General features: G+C 48.3%; 2 protein-coding genes across 2 annotated transcripts; both read left to right on the top strand.

Moving 5' to 3' along the window:
* The first annotated feature begins 9,505 nt into the window (after positions 1–9,505).
* LOC146338622 (protein shisa-1-like) lies at positions 9,506–13,447 on the top strand. The gene is made up of 2 exons (XM_084813360.1): positions 9,506–10,048; positions 11,008–13,447. The coding sequence occupies exons 1-2, from the start codon at positions 9,742–9,744 to the stop codon at positions 11,412–11,414; spliced, it is 714 nt and encodes a 237-aa protein (XP_084669486.1). The 5' UTR covers positions 9,506–9,741; the 3' UTR covers positions 11,415–13,447.
* A 5,900-nt stretch (positions 13,448–19,347) lies between these two features.
* Positions 19,348–24,165, top strand: LOC146338621 (uncharacterized). Its single transcript, XM_084813359.1, has 2 exons — positions 19,348–19,836; positions 22,190–24,165. Exons 1-2 carry the CDS (start codon positions 19,524–19,526, stop codon positions 23,038–23,040), a joined length of 1,164 nt encoding a protein of 387 aa, XP_084669485.1. The 5' UTR covers positions 19,348–19,523; the 3' UTR covers positions 23,041–24,165.
* Positions 24,166–24,474: the final 309 nt, after the last annotated feature.

Raw genomic sequence — 24,474 nt, 5'->3', positions numbered from 1 at the left:
CATTCCATAACAGCTAGAAGCTTATGCTGGGTGGAAGAAAATCTTCAAAGCTGGTAATTTGACAGGACTAATGGAGAAGAGTATTTATATTCAAGTTTCACACAAGAGACAACAAAAAGGAACTTGGTATTAGGGTGGCCAAATGCATAAGCGGAGAAGACTCTTGCACCTTTAATAGTTTAGTAGAGGAGAACATTTCATCAGGTGTAGCTTAGCTTGCATTGCATGACCTGCTATGCCTGCTGATATTCCCTCTTCCACTACACAGAAGGGATCAACCCCTGTCCTCTTTTGCATCTTCCCCCATAATCTGCTCATCTACATTCCGATCAAGTGCAAACTTGTGAGTAACTCCCACTGAGTTCAGTGGGACTCACTTCTAATGAAACATACATAGGACTGCAGCCTTACAGCCCAGCCTGATCCTCTTCAGTTTTACTTAGAAGTAACTCCCAATGACTTCAATGGCGCTCTCCTTTAAGTTGAAAACCACTCACATGCATGCTTACTCTGAAGTAAGTCCAACTTTGTTCAATGGGGCAAAGTCCCCCACTGTGCTATGTTGACTTACTTGAGAGAAGATCCAATAGAACACCCTGGATCATCTTATTTCCAAGTACAGATGGGTAGAAACTTGCTTTCAGTGGCCCATGAATCAGGGCCAAGAGCACTGTTGATTTCAAATGCTATTTGTTTTGGCCCGTTCCTGGCAGAGGGGGTGATAATAGTCAGAAGGGGCCTTGTTGATGGGCAGGTGGAGATCAGGGCCAGGCCAGCTGGGATGAGTTGCATTTCCTAGCCTCATCAAGGAGAGTTTCTTGGCCAGATATAAAGGCCATTCTGGGGTTGGACTTGCATCTAAGGGTGTGTTTGGCTACTTGGGCTTATAGGACGGGGGCAGTTGGCCTAACTAGTCAGGTGTGGGAGGGTTGGGGGAAAATGTTTTTAGTACTTGGCCTCCGTTTAGGGCCAGCTTGTGCCATGGAGTGGGCTTTGTGCGCCCTCGTGCTGCTTCTGGCTCCAGGGGGTGTGCCTGTGCAGATGGATGGTGAAATGTGCCGCACCTGGATGAATGGGATGAAGTCACCTGTTGGGCCCTTCCCATGTCCAGGGCCACTCGACAGTGCAGACGCCACATTTTGCTGTGGGAACTGCAACTCACCCTATTGTTGCTCATCCAGAGAAGAGCGCCTGGACCAGGAGAAATGCCTCAATAATGGACAGTCAGAGGAGGACACTGGCCCCCTTCGTGAAGAAACATCATGTAAGTTGGGTCTACCAATGTCTAACTCAAGGATGGTCTGGTGGGAATTGTTATCAAAGAGAAGTCCTATGGAATTTGGGGGAAAATAGTTGCCTTTCTCCACTTTCACTTGTGGGTGGGCCACTTTGCACTCCTGTCTTCTGCTTTCTTTTGTAAGCCCTCTGACATTCCCCCCAGTATTGGCTATCAAGTGTGCAGAGAAATAGGTAGCACTCTGATCCCAAGTGGCTGGACAAGTTGAATGTCTCCTTGCATCTAGTCCACTAGGTGGTCTTTTAGGGCAGGGTCTCTGTTTCTTGGGCTGGTGGGTGAAACTGGCTTTTTGAGGAAGCATCATGGGTGCCCATTCACAAAATGGCTGCCATGGTTGGTGTGGCCATTTTCAAAAGGACCCATTTCACAGAAAGGCAAACTGGTGAGGCTAAAAATCAATTAAAGGTGCAGTCCTATGATTGTTTAGACAGAAAAAAGCCCTACAACTCCCATGGCTGGCTGGGGAGTGCTTGGAATTGTAGGACATTTTTTCTGTCTAAATATGCATAGGATTGTGCCTTAACTTGCCCAAAGGCCTGAATACATGGCAGAAGTGGGGTCTAAGCCCTAAACGCAAGCCCACTCCTTTGGAGCCCCAGCTCTCTTTGGATGCTTCCCCCCCGCCCTCCCTGAACATGCAGCCTCTTTCTTCCTCTGTCTCACCCCACAGTTCCAGCACACAAAGCCCACTCACCCAAGTCTTTCCAGCCCCAATCTCTCTCTTGTCTGCAAAGCACATGCTCCACAGTGCTAACACGTGCAGACCCCTCCCGATTTTCTCCCCTGTCATCTCATTCCATAGGCCTCCTTAACTCTTTTCATTCCCCTGCTCCAATTTGCAACTCTCCCCCACCCTAGTCTTGGTGTTTCCTTTGCCCCAAGTTGGATTTCCCCCAGCTACCCCACCCCATTCCTAGTCTTCCAGCTTCCTACATACTCCACTTAGTCATCTCTACACCCCTAATTGCCCTGCTGCCATCTGCATTCTTCCCTTACTATGCAGCAGCAATGGAGGGATGGGTCTGTTCCTCTCTCCCTCCCTGACCTCATCCTAAGTTTTGGACCTGGTCATACCACTGCTCCTATTATTCTCAATGTAGCCAGGTCTGCCATTGATATCAGTAACACCTAAATGATGGTATCTCTGAGATGCACATGCAGGTCAGTCCCTCAGGCCCCTGCTGATGGCCAATATGGCCCCCTGGGGCCTGGGAATGTTATGCACCCCTGATTTCTCATCCTAAATATCTATCTCTTCTCTCAATGCCAACAGTAGCTGCAGTCTCCCATTGCTACAGCCTTTTCTTCTCTGTCTCCCTTATCCCCATCTAAGGAAGACCAGGAGTGTTTGTGAGTGTTAGGAATTTCAGCGGTAGGAATTGCTTCTTCTGGGGGTGCTGGGATTTCCACCCACAGTGACTAGTTTGTGCAGAAGATGTGGTGACTTTGGAGTTCTCTAGTGTATTGGATTCTCTCCCCTCTTTGGCATTCACAGAAGCCCCATCCCTAATAAGTAGAACAGTTTCAAATGGTCCACCTACATGTTAGTGGGTGGTTCGTCTGCCCGGCTAGGTGATATTCAACCTGTTCTGGAGGGGGTTGCACTCCCCCTAAAGGATCAGGTTCGTAGTTTGCGGGTGCTCTTGGATCCAGAACTGTCACTTGAGGCACAGGTGAACTCAGTGGCACGGAGCACTTTTTATCAGCTTAGGCTGGTATACCAACTACGCCCTTATCTGGGCAGAGATAGCCTAGCTATAGTTATCCATGCTCTGATAACTTCTCGTCTGGATTACTGCAATGCGTTATACGTGGGGCTGCCTTTGAAAACGGTCCGGAAACTTCAGCTGGTCCAAAATAGGGCAGCAAGATTGTTAACAGGGACTGTCCTGCGAGCTCATATTACGCCAGAACTTTTCCAGCTGCACTGGCTGCCAGTCCGTTTCCGGGCCCGATTCAAAGTGCTGGTGTTAACATTCAAAGCCCTTAAGGGCTTGGGGCCAGGTTACCTGAAGGATCGCCTCCTCCCATATGTGCCTGCCCGGACCTTAAGATCATCATCAGCGGCCCTTCTCCGTGAGCCCCTGACAAAGGAAGTGAGGCGGGTGGCTACTAGGAGGAGGGCTTTTTCTGCTGTGGCACCCCGGCTCTGGAATGAGCTCCCTAGTGAGGTTCGCCTGGCGCCTACATTGTATTCCTTTCGGCGCCAGGTGAAGACCTTTTTATTTTCCTAGGCATTTTAGCTTTCTAAATTTTTATCTTTGCTGTTTTAAATCTGTATTTTAAACTCCTGCACTGCTGCTAGGTTTTATTGTGGTTGTATTGTTATATTGTGGTTTTAATGTTCTGTATATTTTAAATTGTTTTATTGTGTGTTGCTTGGATTTAATTTTTGTGAACCTCCCAGAGAGCTTCGGCTATTGGGTGGTATAGAAATGAAATGAATAAATGGAATGAATGAATGAATGAATGAATGAAAAGATCCACTTCCAAGCTGGATCTGCAGCTTCTTAGTGGTGTTTTTCTGTGCTTGAAAGTAAGAAGCTGTCTTTCATGTCATTGCAATGGCTGGTAAGCAAGATGGCGTACAAACATGCTTTTAAGATTCCGTAGCTGCAGAGCAGGAAGCCCCCAGTTCAGTTGCTCTCTTCTTCCTACAGCAAGTTCTGAACCCCACATTAGCCTGTGCTAGATGGACTTGGATCCTTTGTCCCTCTAGCCCAGTCTTCTAGCCAAAACTCCCTAAGGCAGCCTTCCCCAACCTGGTGCCCTTCAGATGTGGTGGGCTACAACTACCCTAATCCACAACCATTGGCCATGCTGTCTGGGGCTGATGGGAGTTGTAGTCTGACAAGCCTGGAGGTGTGTCAGGTTGGGGAGGGCTGCGCTAACATCTCCGGGAGTGAGCTCTGTTTTTCAGCACTTCTAGCTAAGATGGAGTTGTGAAGTGTAAATTTCGGACCTTCATTGAGCGAAATCCCTGCAATGTTCGGCTCCAAATCCAGGGCTTGCAAATAATGCTTAGTCCTGCGCGGTGGGGGTGCCCCTTCCATGTGCCCCTATCACAACAGTGAATGTGGAAAAGAGTAGCCAACTTGGGATGATTTCTACCCCTGCTTCTTCTATGCACTTTTTATGTAGCTGGGAGGTGGGAGAGGTTCTCATCCTAACTTGCCATGATTTGGGAGTGAAAGGGGAGACATTGTGGGGGATATTGATGATGGAAAGATTGAGGGGCAGAAAATGGAGGGAGGAGGAGATGGCATCTGTCACATGTAATGATTAATCTTTTTTTTCTGTTTGCAGTTCTGATTCAAAACCTCCCATATATCTTTGCAACAGTGATTATACTATTCTTCTGTCTTATTGGCTGCCGTTATTTACCCTGGCACTGTCGTTCAGTGGCAGTTGATGAACCAGACAATGTGGACCAGATGCAGCATCTTGGCTCTCCTGAAGTGCTCCCTGCCAATACCACTCCTCTCCCCCATTGTTGTATGGCTCCAACAACCAGTAGTGTCGAGGTCCCTCAGGCCACCTTGATTTCACCTCCAGCACTGGATAATACACCTGTTGTGCAGTTTGATGGTGAACACCCTGAATGCTGTGAGGATGAAGGAATCGACATATCTCCAGCTGTTCCTGTGGATACAATGGGTTGTAGTCCCACCTTGGGGCCTGGTGTGGATGGAGAAGACCTGGAGCAGAGGGGGCCCAGAATGGATGGAGAAGAACTGGAGGAGAGGGGACTTGGTATGGATGGAGAAGACCTGGAGCAGACAGGGGCCAGTGTGGATGGGGAAGATCTGGAGCAGACAGTGCCTGGCACAGAAGGTGATGACTCTGACCAGATGGGTCCTGGCATGGATGCAGAAGACTTGGAGCTGATGGTGCCTGGGGTGGAAGGCAGTGACTCGGACCAGACAGTGACTGACATGGAAGGCGATGACGCAGACCACGCAGTGCCTGGCTGGGGAGGTGATGACTCAGTCCAGACGGGGCCTGGTGTAGATAGGGGAGACTCAGCCCAGTCAAGCCCCAGAGCAGAAGATCATGACTTGCTGCATCCAGCGCCCAGGGTAGATGAGGAAGACTCAGAGATGTAGTTGAACATGCATACTTAATGGAGGCTTGGTATATGTGCCAAAGCAGAACTGCACATTGGATAGTAATATTTGCTTTTAGCTTCAAGGAAATGAATGACCCCGATCTGATTTTTAATAGTACGTACAGACTAGATGGACTTCTCTTTTAAATTTACTGTTCTAGTTGCTCAATGTTATCCTTCATTGTTTTGCAAGCAAGGTACTGGCATGTCATAAAGACATAGTGCAGAGGTTCTCACAACACCCCCTGCTCCCCAGTCAATGCAGTAATTTAGATGGGCCCACCTTGGAGATGAGGCTAGCCCCTCCAGGTATCATCAGGTGGTTTCCATCTTCAGCCCCGTCACATCTCTGGTCCCTGGAAGCAAGCCAGCTGGACTTGATCATGACATGCTTTTGATCATTGGCCAGGGATGCGGGTGACACAATATTCAGTGCATTGCCCCAAAGTCCACATGCACAGTTGAATGCAATACTCCCTCCAAGATGACAGTTGACCCTGGGCTTTTTAACATTAGGAATTGTATGATCACTTCTGTGTATTAACCCTGAACAGGCGAAACAGGCAAGCACTAATGTATGCCTCATGAATTACTTACTTCTGATATGCACAAATCTGTTTTTTTAGCACAAACACTTGTCAAATGCATGTTTCCAATTGTATGTGTACCAAATCGCCAATAAAGAAATGTGTGTCGTCTTTTTATCCTGATCTCTTGAAATGTGTGTCGTCTTTTTATCCTGATCTCTTGAAATGTGTGTCGTCTTTTTATCCTGGTCTCTTGAAATGGTTTGTTCAACTCCTTACAGCTCCATTGTACTTGGCATTTCTATGGCCCAAGGATGTTTGGCTGCCACCTGTAGCTCTCCTACTTTAATGAGCAGGGAAGGCTGCAATTGTAGGCACAAACAGGCTCAAAATTCATGATCACAGCCTGTTCTCTCTGGGAAGCTTTGCTGATGCTTTTGTGAGGGAAAGGGTTGGGAAAAGCCTGTAGTGAAGTAGTGGTGGACAGTAGCGGAGGTGGATGTTTGAGGAAGCACTGGGCAGAGGAAGTGTTAAGTATCTGACTGCTGCTTCTCGCTTGCAAATCACACCCCCTGAGGAGTACTCCTGGGACACAAGTTTATCTCCACAATGAAGAAAAGAGGCTTATATTTATCAAGAGAGTCTCAGGTCCAAGTTTTGCTCTAGCTTTTGCTGAGTGGTTAGGGCTAGATCCTGTCATAACTCTTCTTTCAAGAATTGCATAAATGGCCTTCCAAAGCACAGTTCACCTGTGATGGGTGCATGAACTGTCCCCTTCATGATTGGTCAGGCTCAGCTAACTTGGTACTATCTGACATTAGCCTTTTGCAGTTAAGGAGCATCTATGCTCAGCAGAGCATCACATATCATCCTCAGCTGGCAGACAAGGACTAGAGAGGTCCAGGTTCCAAAGCAGCACTGGCCCTACTGTTTGGCAGAGTACTGTTTGGCAGAGTGACGTGGCTGCCTCAGGCATGGCTGCTGAGGAATGACAGCTTCATGTGCCACATGGCAGGACTTTTTTTACTGAAAAAACTGAACTGCATAGTGGTATGTGGTTCTAATTTGTGCCCATCCCTGCAGACCGCACTTGTTACCTCCCAACTGTGAGAACTGCCCATTTTTGCCCAATCCTTGCTTCTGTTCTATCCCTTGCCAGCTACATTTCCTTAGGAGCCCTTGCCATGGAGCTTTGTCAAAAGCTTTTTGGATATCCAAGTATACAAGGACTTCTGGATCACTCCTATTCACATGCCTATTGATGCTCTTAGTGAACTCTGAAATGTTGAGGAGGCAGCACATTAAGGAATGGTTTGCACATGCATGATAAGACCATAGGACTTAACACAACACTTTCCAGAGCAGGGGTAGGCAATGTGGTGCCCATGAACTCCTATGCATTGCCCGACACCTTTCTTAGCACCCACCAAGGTGTCCAACCCCTCCCACTTAAAAAAAATTGACATCTTCTTACTGGCAGCTGGATTGCTGTGAAATAGGTTTGTGTTGGTGCTGCTGTTTAGTGGATTGTGGCTCAGACCCCACCTCTGCCTTGTCCTAAGTCTTTTGGGCAGGTTGTCCTTTGTTATGGCTGCCATGGCAGCCATTTTGTGTTGGTTCCCAGGACAGTTTCTCAAATTGTCGAATGTGCTTATGTTGTAATAAATCTGTTAGTCTTTAACTTGACTCTTTCTTGGTTTTTTTTTGGCACAACAGACAGACATTAACAGGTCCATCTTCATAAGGAAGAAAGTTGTGTGCCTGTTGGATTTCTACCTCTTAAAGACACACAGCCTTGGCCAGGACAAGGGGTGGCCATGAGGGGAGAGAGGGGGCCCAATCCAAATGGAATGATGAAACAAAAGTGGTGATCTTATTCTAGATGAAGTACTCGAGAGTGAAAGGAGGGAGAGGAACTATCTTTTCATGCTGCTGGAACTCCCTCCCTACTGCCAGTTCCTCCATGGGCCTAAAAGGGTGGGAGGGAGAAGAAACACAATGTTTGGACACTTGGGGATCTCATCCAATTTCACTTTTCCACTCTTTATGACTAGGCATTCTCTGCAGGCCCAATCAGTGGTGCAGCTGGGGTTGGACTTTGGGGCAGGCATAAGGGCCCTGCACCAGAGAGAGGGCCCAAATGACCAGAGCATGGCAGCTGATGGAGGAGGAGCAAATGGGTTCAGGGTCAGCACCTGGGCCAGCATTGGCGTGCTGGGGTTGATGCAGGTAGCAGCAGCATCCTTTCTCCTCTTCCAAACATCTTATAGTCAGGGGTGGCCAGCTGGGCCTGCTCTTGGTTGCAAATGCTTGTGTTACCATTTTTATTTCAAAATATATTAGTTTCGAATATGAATTGGCTCATGCTTGGAATATTTGTTTTCTTAATGAGAGCTGCCAAACAGTTCTTTCAAAACTTTGTTTTGTTTTTGCTCTAACATATAGAGAAGTTAGAAGCAGCTGTATAGAATGGTGGGAGGAGGAAAAGAGGAATTTAAGGTGCATGCTTCAAAACAGAAGTAATGCACATGGCCATCTCAAGGGATTCCTCATAAAACCATTAATCCAGGGTCTAAAATTACCTAGCTCTAGCTGCACCCCTGGTTTCCTGAAAGTATTCCATGGGCTCTTTTGCTGAGTCAAGCTGCAAACTCTCAGTGCACTTACTTGGGTTAGGCTGGAAAAAGTGGCACTTACCTCTGAATAGACCTCCCTAGGAGTGGGTGCATATGTGCTGAGGAGTGGAACTTGAGTGGCCCAGTGCATAACAGGACAGGGCTCCTGCACCATTAACACTTTTGTAAAAGAGGGAATTTCAGCAGGTCGAGTTTGCATATCATCCTAGAGCTACTGAAATTCCCTCTCCTACCACACAGTTATTAGCTCTGCCCTCTTTTGCATCTGCCTTCTCTACTCTGCACCTTTACATCCTGGTCAGATGCATACTCGCAAGCGATTCCCACCAAGCTCAGTGCCTCTCCTTCCCAATGAAACGTACACAAGACTGCAGCCTTACACTTCTGCCCGATCCGGTTCATGTTTGCTCAGAAGTAACTCCGCTGACTTCAATGGCACTGTCAGGTGAGCTGGAGACCAATCACATGCATGCTTACTCTGAGATCACTCCGATTATTTATTTATTTGATTTGTACCCTGCCTTTCTACCAAAAATGGCACTCAAAGCGGCTTACAGTCACAGATTAAAAAAAAAAGCAAATACATTAAGGGCGCAATCCTATGCATGTTTAGACAGAAGAAAGTCTAAACGGAAGAAAGCTAGCTGGGGAATGCTGGGAGTTGTAGGGCTTTCTTCTGTCTAAACATGCATAGGATTGCGCCCTGAAACACAATTGAAAACAATTAAATTGAATGATTCTGTTCAATGGGGCCAAGTCTCCACTATGCTATGCAGACTTACTTGAGACAAAGTCCCATTGAACACCCTGGATCTTACTTCCGAGTAAACACTATCAGCTGCCCATGAATCAGAGCCAAGAGCTATGTCGATTTGGAACGTAAGCCATTTTCGCCCTCTCCTGGTGAGGGGCGGAGGGAGGGTGGTTTGAAGGGGCCTTGTGGCCGGGATCGGGGCCAGGCCAGCTGGGAGTAGTTTGCGTCTCCCGGCCTCGTCAAGGAGTTTCTTGGTGAGATATAAAGGCCGTTCGGGCGCTGGGCTTGTACCTCGGGTGCGTTTGTCTACTCGGTCTTCTTGGCCTGGGGTGGGGCCAGTTGGTCTAACTGGTCAGGCGTGGGAGGGTTGGGGGAAAACGTGTTTAGTCCGTGGACTCCGCTTAGGACGAACTTGCGCCATGGGGCGGGCGTCGTTGTGCGCCCTCGTGCTGTTGCTGGCTCCGGGGGCCGCGTCTGTGCAGCGGGAGGGAGACCTGTGCGGCGCCTGGACGGCCGGGGCCGAGTCGCCCGTCGGGCCTTTCCAGTGTCCGGAGAGCCTCGACAGCGCGGACGCCACGTTTTGCTGCGGCAGCTGCAGCTCGCCTCGTTGTTGCTCGTCCAGAGCGGAGCGCCTGGACCAGGAGAAGTGCCCCGCTGCCGGGGACCTGGAGGAAGACCGGAGCGCCGTCCAAGCTGACGGGGCCCCCCGGGCTGGACAATTGCCGGGTAAGAGGGGTCTACTGACGTTCCACTCAAGGGCGGGTTGACGGGGGATGCGGTCAGAGAGAACACTGATATACTTGGGGACACTAAGATATTTACAGCCCCCCCCCCCCCCGCCGCCGCCGCTGCTGCTTTCACGCCCTGGGGGGCCACCCGGTCTTCTGTGCTCCTTTCTACACCCCCTCACGTCATCCCAGTATTATCAATTAAGCAGTTTGTAGAAATAGCGCTGTCACCCACTGGCCCCAAGTGCCTGGGAAGTGGACGGACTCCTTGTCTCTAATCTGCTAGGTGGCCTTAAGGGCAGGGATGTCCAACCGTTTCTGGGCTGGTGGGTGAATCTGGAGTGTTGAGGAAGTACTCACAAAATGGCTGGCATGGTGCGGTAGGTGAGTCCCGTTACAAAAAGACCCATTTCACAGCAAGGCAAAGTGGTGAGGCTAAACGAGAAGTAAGTTGCGGAAGGGCCAGAATACATGGCAGAAGCGGGGCCTGACGCAGACCGTTGAAGTTGCTGTTGTCTCACACATTCAGGATCCAGCACCCCTGGAGGCTGCCCTAACACCTGGGGGCCAGAGGTCTCTACCTAAAATGGATTTGTGAAGTGTGAGTTTTGGATCTTCAGTGAGCAAGAGTGCTGCAAATCCAGCTCCAAATCCAGGGTTTGCAAATGGTGTTTAGGCCTGACGGGGGTGTCCCTTCCATGCTCTCCTGTCCAGAAGTGTGAATGTGGAAGAGATTAGCTGATCTGGGATGGCCTGCTCCTTCCACATTTAGCGTGGCTGGGAGGTGGGAGAGATTTTAGTCCTAACTTGACATGATTAGGGAGGAAGAGGGGAGGCACTGGGGGGTGGGTGTATTGGTGCAGGAAGGATTGAGGGGCAGAAAATGGAGGGAGGGGGAGATGGCATCCTTGGGGAGCATTTGTGGCATTTCGTGATTGATCTTCCTTCTGTTTCCAGACTTCATGCAATGCTTCCCATATACATTTGCAACGATTGCTACAATGACCTTCTCTGTTGTTGTCTGCTGGTGCTTATGCCGATGGTGGAAGCTGGACATCCAGGTGCAGGATATCTGCCCTCCTGCAAGGCTCTGTGTCACTGGCACTCCTCCCCCTCGCTGTGTGAATCCACCAACCTATAGAATCCGGGTCCCTTGTGGAACTCTTGTTTCTAGTTCTGCATTGGACAATGCACCTGTTGTGCAGTTTAGTCGTGCAAGCCATGAACACCATGAAGATGAGGCAATCAACATGTCTCGAGCCGCACCTCTGGATGCAACTGGCTGTAGTCACACCCAGAGCCCGGCACCCATGGGGAAGAATAGGCGCAACCAGGGCATGGATGGTGAAGATCTGGAGATGTAGTTGAACATGCATGTGTGATGGAGGCTTGGTGTACGTGCAAAGCAGAGCCCCTCATTTGGTAGTAGTAGTTGCTTTTAGGATCAAGGAAATGAATGAACCTATCTGGTCATGCTTTTAGCAGTATGTAGACAGACTTCTCTCTTAAATGTACTGTTCTACTGGCTCAGTGTTGTCTTTCATCACTTTGCAAACAAGGTACTGGCATGTGAGAACCTACGTCTTTATGACAACACCCTCCACCCCACTCCCCAGTCAATGCAGTAATTTAGAGGGACCCACCTTGGAGAGGCTAGAGACTAGCCCCTCCAAATATCATCAGGTGGTTTCCATCTTCAGCCCCTTCACATCTCTGGTCCCTGGAAGCAAGCCAGCTGGACTTGATCATGACATGCTTTTGATCATTGGCCAGGGATGCGGGCGACACAATATTCAGTGCTTTGCCCCAAAGTCCACATGCACAGTTGAATGTAATACTCCCTCCACGATGACAGTTGAAGGGAGGTCCAACTCTGAGCTGGATGGTTTTGTGTCAAAGGACAAGTCCCATATTGTCTTTTGCTGGATCCAGAGTGTTGGGAGACAGGTGGAATTTGGCAGCCAACTTTTGCCCAAGGCATCACATAGCCACTAGGTCTTTCCATTTCTGGGCAGAGCTAGTTCTGTACTGTTGGTTATTGCTGAACAGGGAGACCACTGAGCAGGCAAAGCATCCTTGAAACAAACTCACTAAACATTGCCCATGAATACATGATAAAGTATTTTTGTGCTGCTACTAAACCCTGAGCTTTTTAAAATTGGGAATTGTATGACCAATTCCCTGTATTAACCCTGAAGAGGCAAAACGCAAGCAGCAACGTGTACCCCCTGAATTGCATGCTTCTGAGAGGGAAGAAGCTGTTTTTAGTCAAATGCATGTTTCCAGTGGTATGTGTACCAAATTGCCAATAAATAAATCCATGTTGTATTTTTATCCCGGTGTCCTGAAATAGTTTGTTCAACTCCTTACAGCTCCATTGTACTTGCTATTTCTATGGCCCAAGGATTTTTGGCTCATCTGTAGCTCTCCTAGTTTCAGTGAGCAGGAAAGGCTGCAATTGTTAGCACAAGCAGGCTGGAATGTTATGATCACAGGCTGTTCTCTCTCTGGGGAGCTTGGCTGATGCTTTTCTGTAGCAAAAGCTGGCAGAAATCCTTTAGTTCAAAAGTGGTGGAAGGTAGCAGAGGTGGATGGTTGGGGAAGCAGTGAGCAGGGGAAGTGGTCACATTGACTGCTGCTGTTCCTTGCAAAACACCTCCCCCCACACTCCGCCCCTGAGGACTACTCCCTGGACTGAAGGAAGAAAGTAGGCCTACGTTTATGTAAGGCTCAATGGAGCTTCAGGTCCCAAATTGGCTCTTGCTATTTTTAGGTGGTTAGGTCTAGATGCTGTGAGAATTCCTGTATCAAGAATTGCATAAATGGGACAATTTCACATTCCATGGCCTTCCAAAGCACAGTTCACTTGTGATGGGTGCACGAACTGTCCCCTTCATGACTGGTCAGGCTCCACCAACTTGGTACTATCCAGCATTAAACTTGCTGTTAAGAAGCATCTGTGTTCAGCAGAGCATTACATACTCATCCTGGAATGTCAGACAAGGACTAGAGAGGTCCAGTTAACAAATCAGCAGTGGCCCTACCATTTGGCAGTGTGAGGCTGCTGCCTCAGGCATGGATGCTGAGAAGTGGCAGTGAGATGTTGGAGGACAAAGCTTCATGTGCCACATGGCAGGGCTTTTTCACAGGAATGTTTTGAACTGCACAGTGGTATCCAAATCTAATTTGTAGGGTATAAGAAAATCCCCTAGGCAGGGAGTTTGAGGAAATGAATGTAGATGTGCATTCATATTCAAGTTTCACACAAGACAACAAAAAGGTCAGCCTAACAAATGTTAGAGTTATATTGAGAAATTTTAATAGGCATAAATGAAATGTTAAAATATGCATTCCTTGTTAATGGAAGGTTGTATTATAAAGGGAAAAAGTGGTTTGTACTAAGCCTTTTTCTTTTTTGGAGACACATAATTGTGTGTGTGGGGGGGGGGGGTGTCCCAGGACATGGCTGACATTTGACTTATCACATGTAAGGAGACAGATAACATATCATAACTTCTGCATGACTTGCTTTTGAACAGCACTAATGTTCTCTAAGAGCGGCACACCGTTTGTCTGATTGCACATTTGAGAGACCCTGTGACATGGCCTCACCTTGCCCTCTAAACCTAGTCTGCTGTCCTTCAGTGCAGTGAAGGTCATTTCTCCCATCACCAGTGTTGATGGAAAATTTATTTGTCAGTCCACTTTATTATTGATCAATTGATTGATTAGTTACATTTTTATACTGCGCAATAGCCAAAGCTCTCTGGGCAGTTCACAACAATGGAAACTATAAAATACAAGACAATAAAGTGCAGACAATAATGCACAATATAAAAGTTTTAAAGTTGAAATCCACAATATAAAAATAATCAAAAAGAAGCTAGCTGCAGTTTTTTTTTTTTAAACAATTCCAGGTATAAAAGAACGGAAGAACTTGAGTGGTTCCATCTTGTCCTTAGCCTGAGACAGCACAAGGTCCTGGCCTGGCCCTGTGATTGAGGGATACAGTCAACTGGATGGTCTGGGGCCAATCATTTTATCTCAGCCGCACTGCCTGGAAGATGTTTTGTGTGGATAAAAAGTGCCAGTGGGGAGTGGGGGAGATGTACCCTTCCTCTGTCACATAATATGAATGTAACTATGGGCCATTTATGCCCATATTGTTGTGCAGGTTGGCTGTCTGCAGCTGCAATCTATGCAACATTTAATTACTGGAAGGAGAGTCTCCATTTTAAAAGAAAATGGCAACTCCCTCCAAGAAGGTGATGGCTGTGGGCTCTCCCCACAGGTCCATGTAAAGAGCAGGGGGCTTGTGCAGCTGGGTGGGTGGCTGTCTGGATCAGGGTGAAGCTGTCCAAAGCCCTTTGGATCAGCCCTGACCTGTTTTGGGCCACTTCGGCCCAATCCTGACCCACTCCAAAACTGGACTGCTTCCGTCTGAATCACCCCAATCCACTTCTGGATTTGGACTGAATCAGTGCACAGTCTTAATAAGTGTGAATACTGGAAAGTGTCCTTGGGAGTGGGAGAAAGGCTGCCACAAGTGGGTTGGTTAAGTATTGGAAGCAGAAATCTGCTTCGCTTAGGGGGGATATCTAGGTGGTGCTGGTGTCGATGGCAAATGTAGCTACACGGAAAGAAACAGGAGCAGTGGTATGACGAGGTCCTACACTTAGGATGAGGTCATCAGCATAGGGGTTATAAAAGTTAATAGTTTAATCTCATTGCCCAGAGAGATTCTGGGAGAACAAGAAGCCCACCAAACATGATCACCTAAGCTCTGCAAACCTTATTTGCCAGACAGGTAAACTATAAGATCCTAATGAGGACTGCTTTGTTGGTTGAGAGGAATAGATCTTTAATTTTAACTAAAAAATTGTGGCTAGCATATTCCTATTATGCTTCTAGTCATCTAGGATGCAGACAGACTGGAGTGGGTTCAGAGGAGGGCAATGAAGATGATCAGGGGACTGGAAACAAAGCCCTACGAGGAGAGACTGAAAGAACCGGGCATGAGAAGAGATGAGAAGAGAACTGGGCATGAAAAGAGCCTTGAGAAGAGATGACTGAGGGGACATATGATAGTGCTCTTCAAATACCTGAAAGGTTGTCACAGAGAGGAAGGCCAGGATCTCTTCTTGATCATCCCAGAGTGCAGGACACGGAAGAATGGGCTCAAGTGACAGCAAGCCAGATTCCGGCTGAACATCAGGAAAAAGTTCCTGACTGTTAGAGCAATATGACAATGGAGCCAACGACCTATGGAGGTAGTGGGCTCTCCCATGCTGGAGCCATTCAAGATGAAGCTAGATAGCCATCCATCAGGGATGCTTTGATTTATATTCCTGCATTGAGCATGGGGTTCGACTCAATGGTCTTATAGGCCCCTTCCAACCCTACTATTCTATGATTCTATGATCTTAATTCAATTGTATGAAGTAATACGTTTTGCTTGTTTTATAATTTCAAATATTTGTTATTCTCTAATACTGTTTGAGCAATAAATGTATATTTTGTGGTACCATTTTGTGTTATTTGGCTTGAGGGACGTTTCAGGGACCACAACCCATATAAAGTACTTCTTGAAGCCCAGAACACTCAGCTGTGATTCATGCATCTGTTGCTGAGCCTGTCCATATAGCCACAGTTTTCTCTCTTGGTCAGATGAGTCACAGACACACTTGTTCAAGTAAGAGCAAAAAGCTAGTCGGATGCAAGAGGAATGAAGCTCCCATCTCACCCTGAGTTCCTCAGAGGGCTGATGGGATAAATATATTATGTGCAAAATCCAAAAGAGATACAGCACTGAAAAGCTGAGGAAGGAGAGGCATGCTCGAGAGTAGTTAGGGAGACTTTTTTTCCTCCCTCTGTCATGGTACCAAGGTCATCCCATGAAGCTGATGGATGGGAGGCTCAAGCTGGGCTGGGGTCAAGAGTAAGCATAATTAGGCAACAGCTCAGGGCCAAATCCCAGCAGGGGCCCACAGACAAGAGCCCCCTGGACTTGCTCCTCCTCTTCATCATTGAACACCTGCTTGTTCAATGTCTGGGCCTCTTGCTGGGCCTGTTGCCCTGGCCCAGACGATGATGATGGTGAGAAGGAGGAACAGGAGATGCCCTGGCCTCCTTGCTCTCTGCTTGCCAAGCAAAGAAGTGGTAGCAATTATGAGAAAGATGGTGAGCAGCAATAGCCACTAGTGAGAAAGTAGACTCATTGTGCAGGGATGTCTTGCCTAAGGGCCCTCAAAAAACTGGAGCCAGGAGTGGAATCAGGACAGATAAAAGGAAATGCTTCTTCACGCAGTACATACCTAAACTATGGAGTTTGCTACCACAAGATGTAGTGATGGCCACCAATTTGGATGGCTTTGAAAGGAGATTGGAGACATTCATGGAGGATAATGGCTACTACTCCTGATAGCTGTATGCTGCCTTTGGTATCAAAGGCAATATGCCTATGTATACCAGTTGCTTTGGAACATGACGATGGCAGTGCTATTGCACTTACGTCCTCCTTGTTCACTTCCCACAGGCAGCTTGTTGGCCACCATGTGAGCAGAAAGTGGGGCAAGATGGACCCTTTGTCTGGTCCTTCATCGTTCTTTTAATGTTCTTATATAAGTGTGGAAATATGGTGGCCGCTTCCGCATTGCCAAAAAGAGAAGAAAGGAAACGCATTATCAAAAAAAGAGGACAAATGATAACAGCTATTTGCATGTGCCAATTTATATGTATAGATAAACATTTGGAAATAATGACAATTTAAATAGAAATACAATCCATCTCACCATAGTGGGGAAGACTGACCAGGTGATGTCAGGGTGGAAACTGAGCCAACAAAGCCCCAGAGCAGTTCTGATTCTGAGGAGGAACAGCAATTCGTGGGAGAGGAGCTCGCTCATCTCTCACAAGCACAGCAGCTGGCAGAGATTCCTCCTGCCAGCATTCCTGGGATAGATAGTGACCCTGGCAGTGAAAGAGCACTGGAGGGGGGCTTGCTGGACGCTCGGCGCAGACTCAGGGAGCGATGACAGATGGAGGACGCAGAAAGGAGGCGTAGTGCTCGTTTGGCGCACAAGCAACGGTCGCGTCCCGAGGACCCAAGAGAAAGAGGGAGGATCTCTCCCTAGCCCTTAAGTTCAGGGTCTTCCCGTGATTCTCCTTCGAACGGGGACCAACTGCCTTACCTGGAGCTTAGGCTACTCAGCTATCTTTCCCCAGAGCTGTTCCTTGCTTTGGCGCTAGCAACTAGTATTCTGAAAGAGTCATAAAGTAATAAAGGAATAAAGTCTTGGAAAGAATTCCTCATGGTCTGTGTCCTGAGCTGGCTATTGGTGGGGACTGCAAGAGGCAGCTGGGGCGCTCCTGACAGGTGACCTGTTTGCCTTCCTTAGTCTACTGCCTGGGGGCTACCTGTGAATGGGCAACATGAAGGCCTCTGCTCTTTCTTCTTGTCTTCTTTATCTCCCTTACCTTATTTCATCTACACAGGAGGATTTTTGCCTCCACTGCCATGAACATTAAGGAGAAACCATTAAAGCTTATGCCATAATAAATCTGTTAATCTTTAACTGGACTCTTTGTTGTTATTATATATATGTATATATTGGCACAGAAGGTATTTATTCATCAGGTGCATCTTCTTCATGGGGACCTGAAGTGTAAAGGATTTCTCCCCATTAAAGGCACACAGCCCCAGCCAGGACAAGGGGTGGTAACAAGGAGAGTGAGGGGCCCAATCCAAAGTGAATGCTAAAATAAAAGGGGTGATATTCCAGATGAAGTGACCCAGAGTAAAAGCTCTGTGAGGAGCTATCTGTTGATGCTGCTGCATGTCAGTGTCTGATTTCCAGATCTTCTATGGGCCTGAAGGGGTGGGAAGGAATGCCCTCAGGAACTGGGCTCTTGCTGGTCTGGTCCAATTTAGCTTTTCATTACTAGGCATTTGTTGCAGGCCCAATCTTATGCATGCTTACTCAAATCCTGCTATATCCCATGGCCTTTATTTCAAAGTCAAGTTGCAATGTCTTAGTACACTTACTTGGGTGTAAGTGTCATGGGGGAAAGTGCCACTTACTTCTGAGCAGACCTGCCTAGGAGTGGGATGCCTATGCACCTCGGAGTGGAACATGGAACTAGGGTGGCCAAATGCATAATTGGACAGGGCTTCTGCACATTAAAATTTGTATTCATTTATTTTATTTCTATACCACCCAATAGCCAAAGCTCTTTGGGTGGTTCAGAAAAACTGTAAAACATAATATAGAAACTTTAACTTCTGTTTTTAATTTCTTTTTTGGGCATGTTAAAACAGTTAGAAACAGCTACACTGAGATACTGGGACCTGAGAAAACGATAGTTTAGTAGAAGAGGACATTTCATCAGGTGTAGCTTAGTTTGCTTGGTGCTGGAGAAGACTCTTACGAGTCCCCTGGATTGCAAGGAGGTCAAATCAGTCACTCCTAAAGGAAATCAACCCTGAGTGCTCATTGGAAGGACAGATACTGGAGATGAAGCTCAAATATTTTGGCCACCTAATGCGAAGAGAAAACTCCCTGGAAAAGACCCTGATGCTGGGAAAGACCGAAGGCAAAAGGAGAAGGGGACGGCAGAGGATGAGATGGCTAGATAGCATCACCGATGCAATGAATATGAATCTAAGCACGCTCCGTGAGAGAGCGTAGGAAAGGAAGGCCTGGCGTGCTATGGTCCATGGGGTCACGAAGAGTCGGACGCGACTTAACGACTGAACAACAACAACAACAACAACAACAAGCTTAGTTTTCATGACATGCTACACCAGCGGAAAATTACAAGGAAGAAATCGTGCCCTGTCCTCCTTTGCATCTGTCCCCTGCCACTTGCCACGTTTACATCCAGATCAGATGCTTACTCGCAAGAAATTCCCACCAAGCTCAGCGCTACTCCTTCCCAGTGAAACGTACCTAGGACTGGATTCTGTTCACATTTATTCAGAAGTAGCTACTGATGACTTCAATGACATTCTTCTATAAGTTGGAGCAATCACGTGCATGCATACTTTGAAGTAAGTCCGACTTTGCTCAGCGGGGCCAAGTCTCGACTATACTATGAGCGAAATCCCGTTGAACACCCTGGATCTTCTGAGTAAACACAGACAGACACTTGCTATCAGTGGCTCATGAACCAGAACGATGAATTATGCCGCTTTGGAACGTAAGTCCTCTCGGCCCTTTCCTGGCTGGAGAGGTGAGGCTGGTCGGAAGGGGCCTTATTGGTGATCAGGCGTGGATCTGGAACGGCCCAGCTGAGACGAGTTGCGTTTCCGGGCCTCATCAAGGAGAGTTTCTTGGCGGGATATAAAGGCCGTTCGGGCGGTGGGCTCGCATCGCGGGTGTGTTGGGCTACTGGGGCTTGTTGGGCGGGCCAGGTGTGGGGAGGCTGAGGGAAACGGTTTAGGACCCGGTTTCCGTTTAGGGCCAGCTTGCGCCATGGGGCGGGCGTCGTTGTGCGCCCTCGTGCTGTTGCTGGCTCCGGGGGCCGCGTCTGTGCAGCGGGAGGGAGACCTGTGCGGCGCCTGGACGGCCGGGGCCGAGTCGCCCGTCGGGCCTTTCCAGTGTCCGGAGAGCCTCGACAGCGCGGACGCCACGTTTTGCTGCGGCAGCTGCAGCTCGCCTCGTTGTTGCTCGTCCAGAGCGGAGCGCCTGGACCAGGAGAAGTGCCTCGCTGCCGGGGACCTGGAGGAAGACCGGAGCGCCGTCCAAGCTGACGGGGCCCCCCAGCCCCGCAATGGAGGAAGAACATGTAAGAGGGGTCGATTAATGCCCAACTCAAGGGCGGCTTGACGGGGGATGCGATCAGAGAGAAATCTGGTGCCCTTGGGGAAGCTAGGCGATTTATAGTTGTCTTCCTCTGCTTTCGCTTCCCGGAGGGCTGTCTCATTCTTGCCCTCCCCTCTTCTGTTTGCTTTTCTAATCCTCAGTTCTCACGTTCCCCCAGTAGTGGCTATTAAGCACGCGGGGAAATAGCGCTGTAGCACTCTGGTCCCAACTGGCTGGGCAAGGTGAAGGTCACCTCTTGTCTCTGGCCAACTAGGCAGCCTTTGAGGGCGGGGGTTTCCAGTCTTTTTTGGGCTGGTGGGTGAAACCGGGATGTTGAGGATGTGTCAGGGTGCCCATTCTCCAAAAGGCAGACATGGTGGGTGAGGCCATTTACAAAAAGACCCATTTCATAGAAGGGCAAACTGGTGAGGCGAAAGGCAAGTAACTTGCCCAAGGATCTGAACAGGTGGCAGAAGTGGGGTCTGAGCCCCAGCCTCCAAACACGAACCCACTCCCTTGAAGCCACAGTTCTCTCTGACATTCAGGATCACCCCACCCCAAACACAGTTTCTTCTTCCCCTGTCTCTTTCTCTCTCACCCCATACGCCAAGCATACAAGATCCCCGCACATCAGACCTTTCAGTCCCAAAGTGTCTCACTCCCCAAACACATTCCAAACATGCATTCAGACCCCTCCTCACTTTCTCCCCCTGTCAAGTCACCCTACAGGCCTCCCTAACCCTTCTCACTCCTCTCCAAGCCCACAGCTCTCCCTGGTGCCGGTCTTGCTCTTCCCTTTGCCCCCAGCAAAGTTCACCCCATTCCCAGTCTCCTTGCTTTGATCTCCCCCAGCCCACTGTATCGCCCCCCCAGCGGAGCCCACCTGGTTCCTCCCATTCCATCAGATCATCCCAAGTCCTCTCCCAATTGCCACCTCCATTCCTCCCTCTCTTCCTTACTATGCATACTCAGGAGTAAGGATGAGAAAGCGTATCTGCAAAGCTGGGGGTGTGGGGTGGGATAATGATTATTTTGAGGATTTAACAAAGAAAATGGCCAAAATACAGTGTTTAAAATGGGGAGGATCCAGAAAGAAATATAGAAAGACATGAAAATAACCCCTCATGAAAAAAAACCACTAAAAAATATTTAGAAATCTAGTTTCTTCTGGTGTGGTCTGCAGTCAATGTAGCTTTCTCTGTGTCTCTCCTCCCTCCCTCCATTTCTCTCTCTCTCATGTGCACTCTCCTTCTCTCTCAGAAACCCATGCACAGGAGAAACCCTCCTGCCCCCCACCCCAGTCATCCCCCAATCTCTTCTGGGGGCCTTGTGATTTCCACCCACAATTACTATTTTGTGCAGAAGAGGTGATGACTCTGGAGTTCTCTAGCATAGGGGATTCTCTCACCTCTTTGGTATTCACAGAAGCCCCATCCCCAATAAATAGAACAGTTTCAAATGGTCCACCTACCTGTAAAGATCCACTTCCATGCTGGAGCTGCAGACTTGTAGTGGTGTTTTTTCTGTGCTTAAAAGTAAGAAGCCGCCTTCCATGTTGTTGCAAGGGCTGGTGAGCAGCAGGGCATACCAGCAAGACATTGTGTGGCAGATGTTGTTCCTGAACATGCTTTTAAGATTCCTTAGCTGCAGAGCAGGAAGCCCCCAGCTCAGTTGCTCTCTTCTTGCTACAGCAAGTTCTGAACCCCACATTAGCCTGTGCTAGATGGACTTGGATCCTTTGTCCCTCTAGCTCAGTCTTCTAGCCTCAGCTCCCTATGGCAGCAGTTTCCAAGCTGGTGCCCTCCAGATGTGGCAGACTTCAACTACTGTAATCCATAACCATTGACCATGCTGTCTGGGGCTGATGGGAGTTGTAGTCCAACACCTAGAAGGCGTCTTGTTGGGGAGGGCTGCCCTAACATTTCAGGGACCGTACTGCTACCTAAGATGGAGATGTGATGGGTGATGCTGGGATCTTAAGTGAACAAAATCTCTGTATGTTCAGCTCCAAATTAAGGGTTTGAAAATAGGTTTTAATCCTCCCAGGAGTGTCCCTTCTACACCCCCTGTCCACAAGCGTGAATGTGGAAAAGAAGAGTAGCCAAATTGGGATGATTTCTACCCCTGCTTCCTCTGTGCGCTTTTTATGTGGCTGGAAGGCAGGAGAGGTTCTCATGCTAATTTGTCTGTGATTTGGGAGTGAGAGAGGAGAAATTGCAGGGAATATTGGTGAAGGAAGGATTAAGGGGCAGAAAACAGAGTGAGGGAGGAGATAGCATTCCTGGGGGGCATCTATGACTTCTAGTGATTGATCTTTTTTTTTTTTCTGTTTCCAGTTTTGATGAAATTCCTCCCATATTTGTATGCCGCGATTGCTACAATATTTGTCTGTCTTATTGGATGTTGGTGCTTTTGCCGATGCCGTAACGAAGAAATTGAGATGGAGAATATTTGTCCTCCTGGAGGTTTCTGTAACCATGGCACTCCTCCCTCTCACTGTGTGGATGGAACATCCTGTAGTGTCGAGAACTCTTGTGAATCCTTGATTTCTCCTTCAGCATTGGATAATACGCCTGTTGAGCAATTTGGTGGTGCAAGCCATGAACGCCATGAGGATGAAGCAATCAACGCGTGTCTGGCTGCCCTTGTGGATACAACTGGTTGTGGTCCTACTCTGGGGACTGGTACAAATGGGGAAGATTCAGAACAGCTAGGGCCTGCCACAGACAGGGATGACTCTGAACAGCCATGGGAAGGCTCGGAGCAGCTAGGGGCCAGGGTGGATGGGGAAGACATGGAGGAGGCAAGTCCTGGCATGGATGGGGAAGACTCGGAGCAGCTTGGGCCCGGTGCAGATAGGGCAGACTTAGAGCTGCTGAGGCCTGGGGCAGATGGGGAAGACTCGGAGCAGCTTGGGCCTGGTGCAGATGGGGAGGACTTGGAGGGGCTAGGGCCTGCCACAGACAGGGATGACTCTGAACAGCCATGGGAAGGCTCGGAGCAGCTAGGGGCCAAGGTGGATGGGGAAGACATGGAGGAGGCAAGTCCTGGCATGGATGGGGAAGACTCGGAGCAGCTTGGGCCCGGTGCAGATAGGGCAGACTTAGAGCTGCTGAGGCCTGGGGCAGATGGGGAAGACTCGGAGGGGCCAAGGCCTGCCATGGATGGGGAAGACCTGGAGATGTAGCAGAACATGCATGTTTAATGGAGGCCTGGTATACATGTCAATGCAGAACACTTGCTTCATAGCAATAGTTGCTTTTAGGATCAAGAACATGAATGATTGTTTTTAATAGTATGTATAAATTAGACAGACTTCTCTTTTAAATGTACTACTTGCTCAGTATTGCCCTTCCTCTTTCTGCAAGCATGATACTGGGATGCCATAAGGACATAAGGCAGAGGTTCTCACAACACCCCTTACTCCCCAGTCAATGCAGTAATTTAGAGGGACCCACCTTGGAGGTGATACCACACCCTCCAGGTATCATTGGGTGGTTTCCATCTTCAGCCCTTTCTCTGGTCCCTGGAAGCAAGCCAGCTGGACTTGATCATGACATGCTTTTGATCATTGCCCAGGGATGCGGGCGACACAATATTCAGTGCTTTGCCCCAAAGTCCACATGCACAGTTGAATGCAATACTCCCTCCAAGATGACAGTTGAAGGGAGGTTCAACTCTGAACTGGTTTTGTGTCAAAGGACAAATTCCATATAGAAGGGATGTCCTTTGCTGGATCCAGAGTGTTGGGAGACAGGTGGAATTTGGCAGCCAACTTTTGCCCAAGGCATCACATAGCCACTAGGTCCTTCCATTTCTGGACAGAGCTAGTTCTGTACTGTTGGTTAGAGCTCAATAGGGAGACCACTGAACAGCAAAACATAGAGGCTCTCCTTGAAACAAACTCACTAAACATGGCCCTTGAATACGATGACAAGGTGGTGTTGAGCTGCTGTACGAAACAGTTGGGGAATGAACTGCTATCTGTAGCCTGGGTGAGCTTACTGATCAATAACTCTGTTGTGTCATAATGGTTCTGCATGAGCCTTACACTCTAGATATCGGCATAAGCTAGGGGAATGCTTCCATAGCTGACATGGGGTTATATATGATGCTGGGCTTTTTAAAATTGGGAATTGTATGACCAATTCCCTGTATTAACCTTGAAGAGGAAAAACAGCCCATCAGCAGCTTCCTCACTGACATGCTTGTGAGGTGGAAGAAGCTGTTTTTAGCACAAATGCTTGTCAAATGCATGTTTCCAACTGTATGTGTACCAAATCACCAATAAAGAAATGTGTGTTGTCTTTTTATCCTGGTCTCTTGAAATTGTTTGTTCAACTCTTTACAGCTCCATTGTACTTGGCATTTCTATGGCCCAAGGATATTTGGCTGCCACCTGTAGCTCTCCTACCCTTAATGAGCAGGGAAGGCTGCAATTGTAGGCACAAGCAGGGTCAAAATTCATGATTGATAGACACTGTGTCATTCTCTCTCTGTCTGGGGAGCTCGGCTGATGCTTTTCTCTGAAGCAAAAGTTGGCAGAACTCCTGCAGTTAAAAAGTAGTAGAAATTAGCAGAGGTGGGTGGGTAGGCTAGCACTGGGCAGGGGAACTTCTAA

This window comes from Heloderma suspectum, chromosome 9, assembly GCF_057233095.1.
Source record: "Heloderma suspectum isolate Gila_16-S chromosome 9, 16-S_ref, whole genome shotgun sequence".
In the NCBI taxonomy this organism is placed as follows: Eukaryota; Metazoa; Chordata; class Lepidosauria; order Squamata; family Helodermatidae; genus Heloderma; species Heloderma suspectum.
Note: the sequence above shows the minus strand (reverse complement) of the source record. Positions and strands in the feature narration are given on the sequence as shown.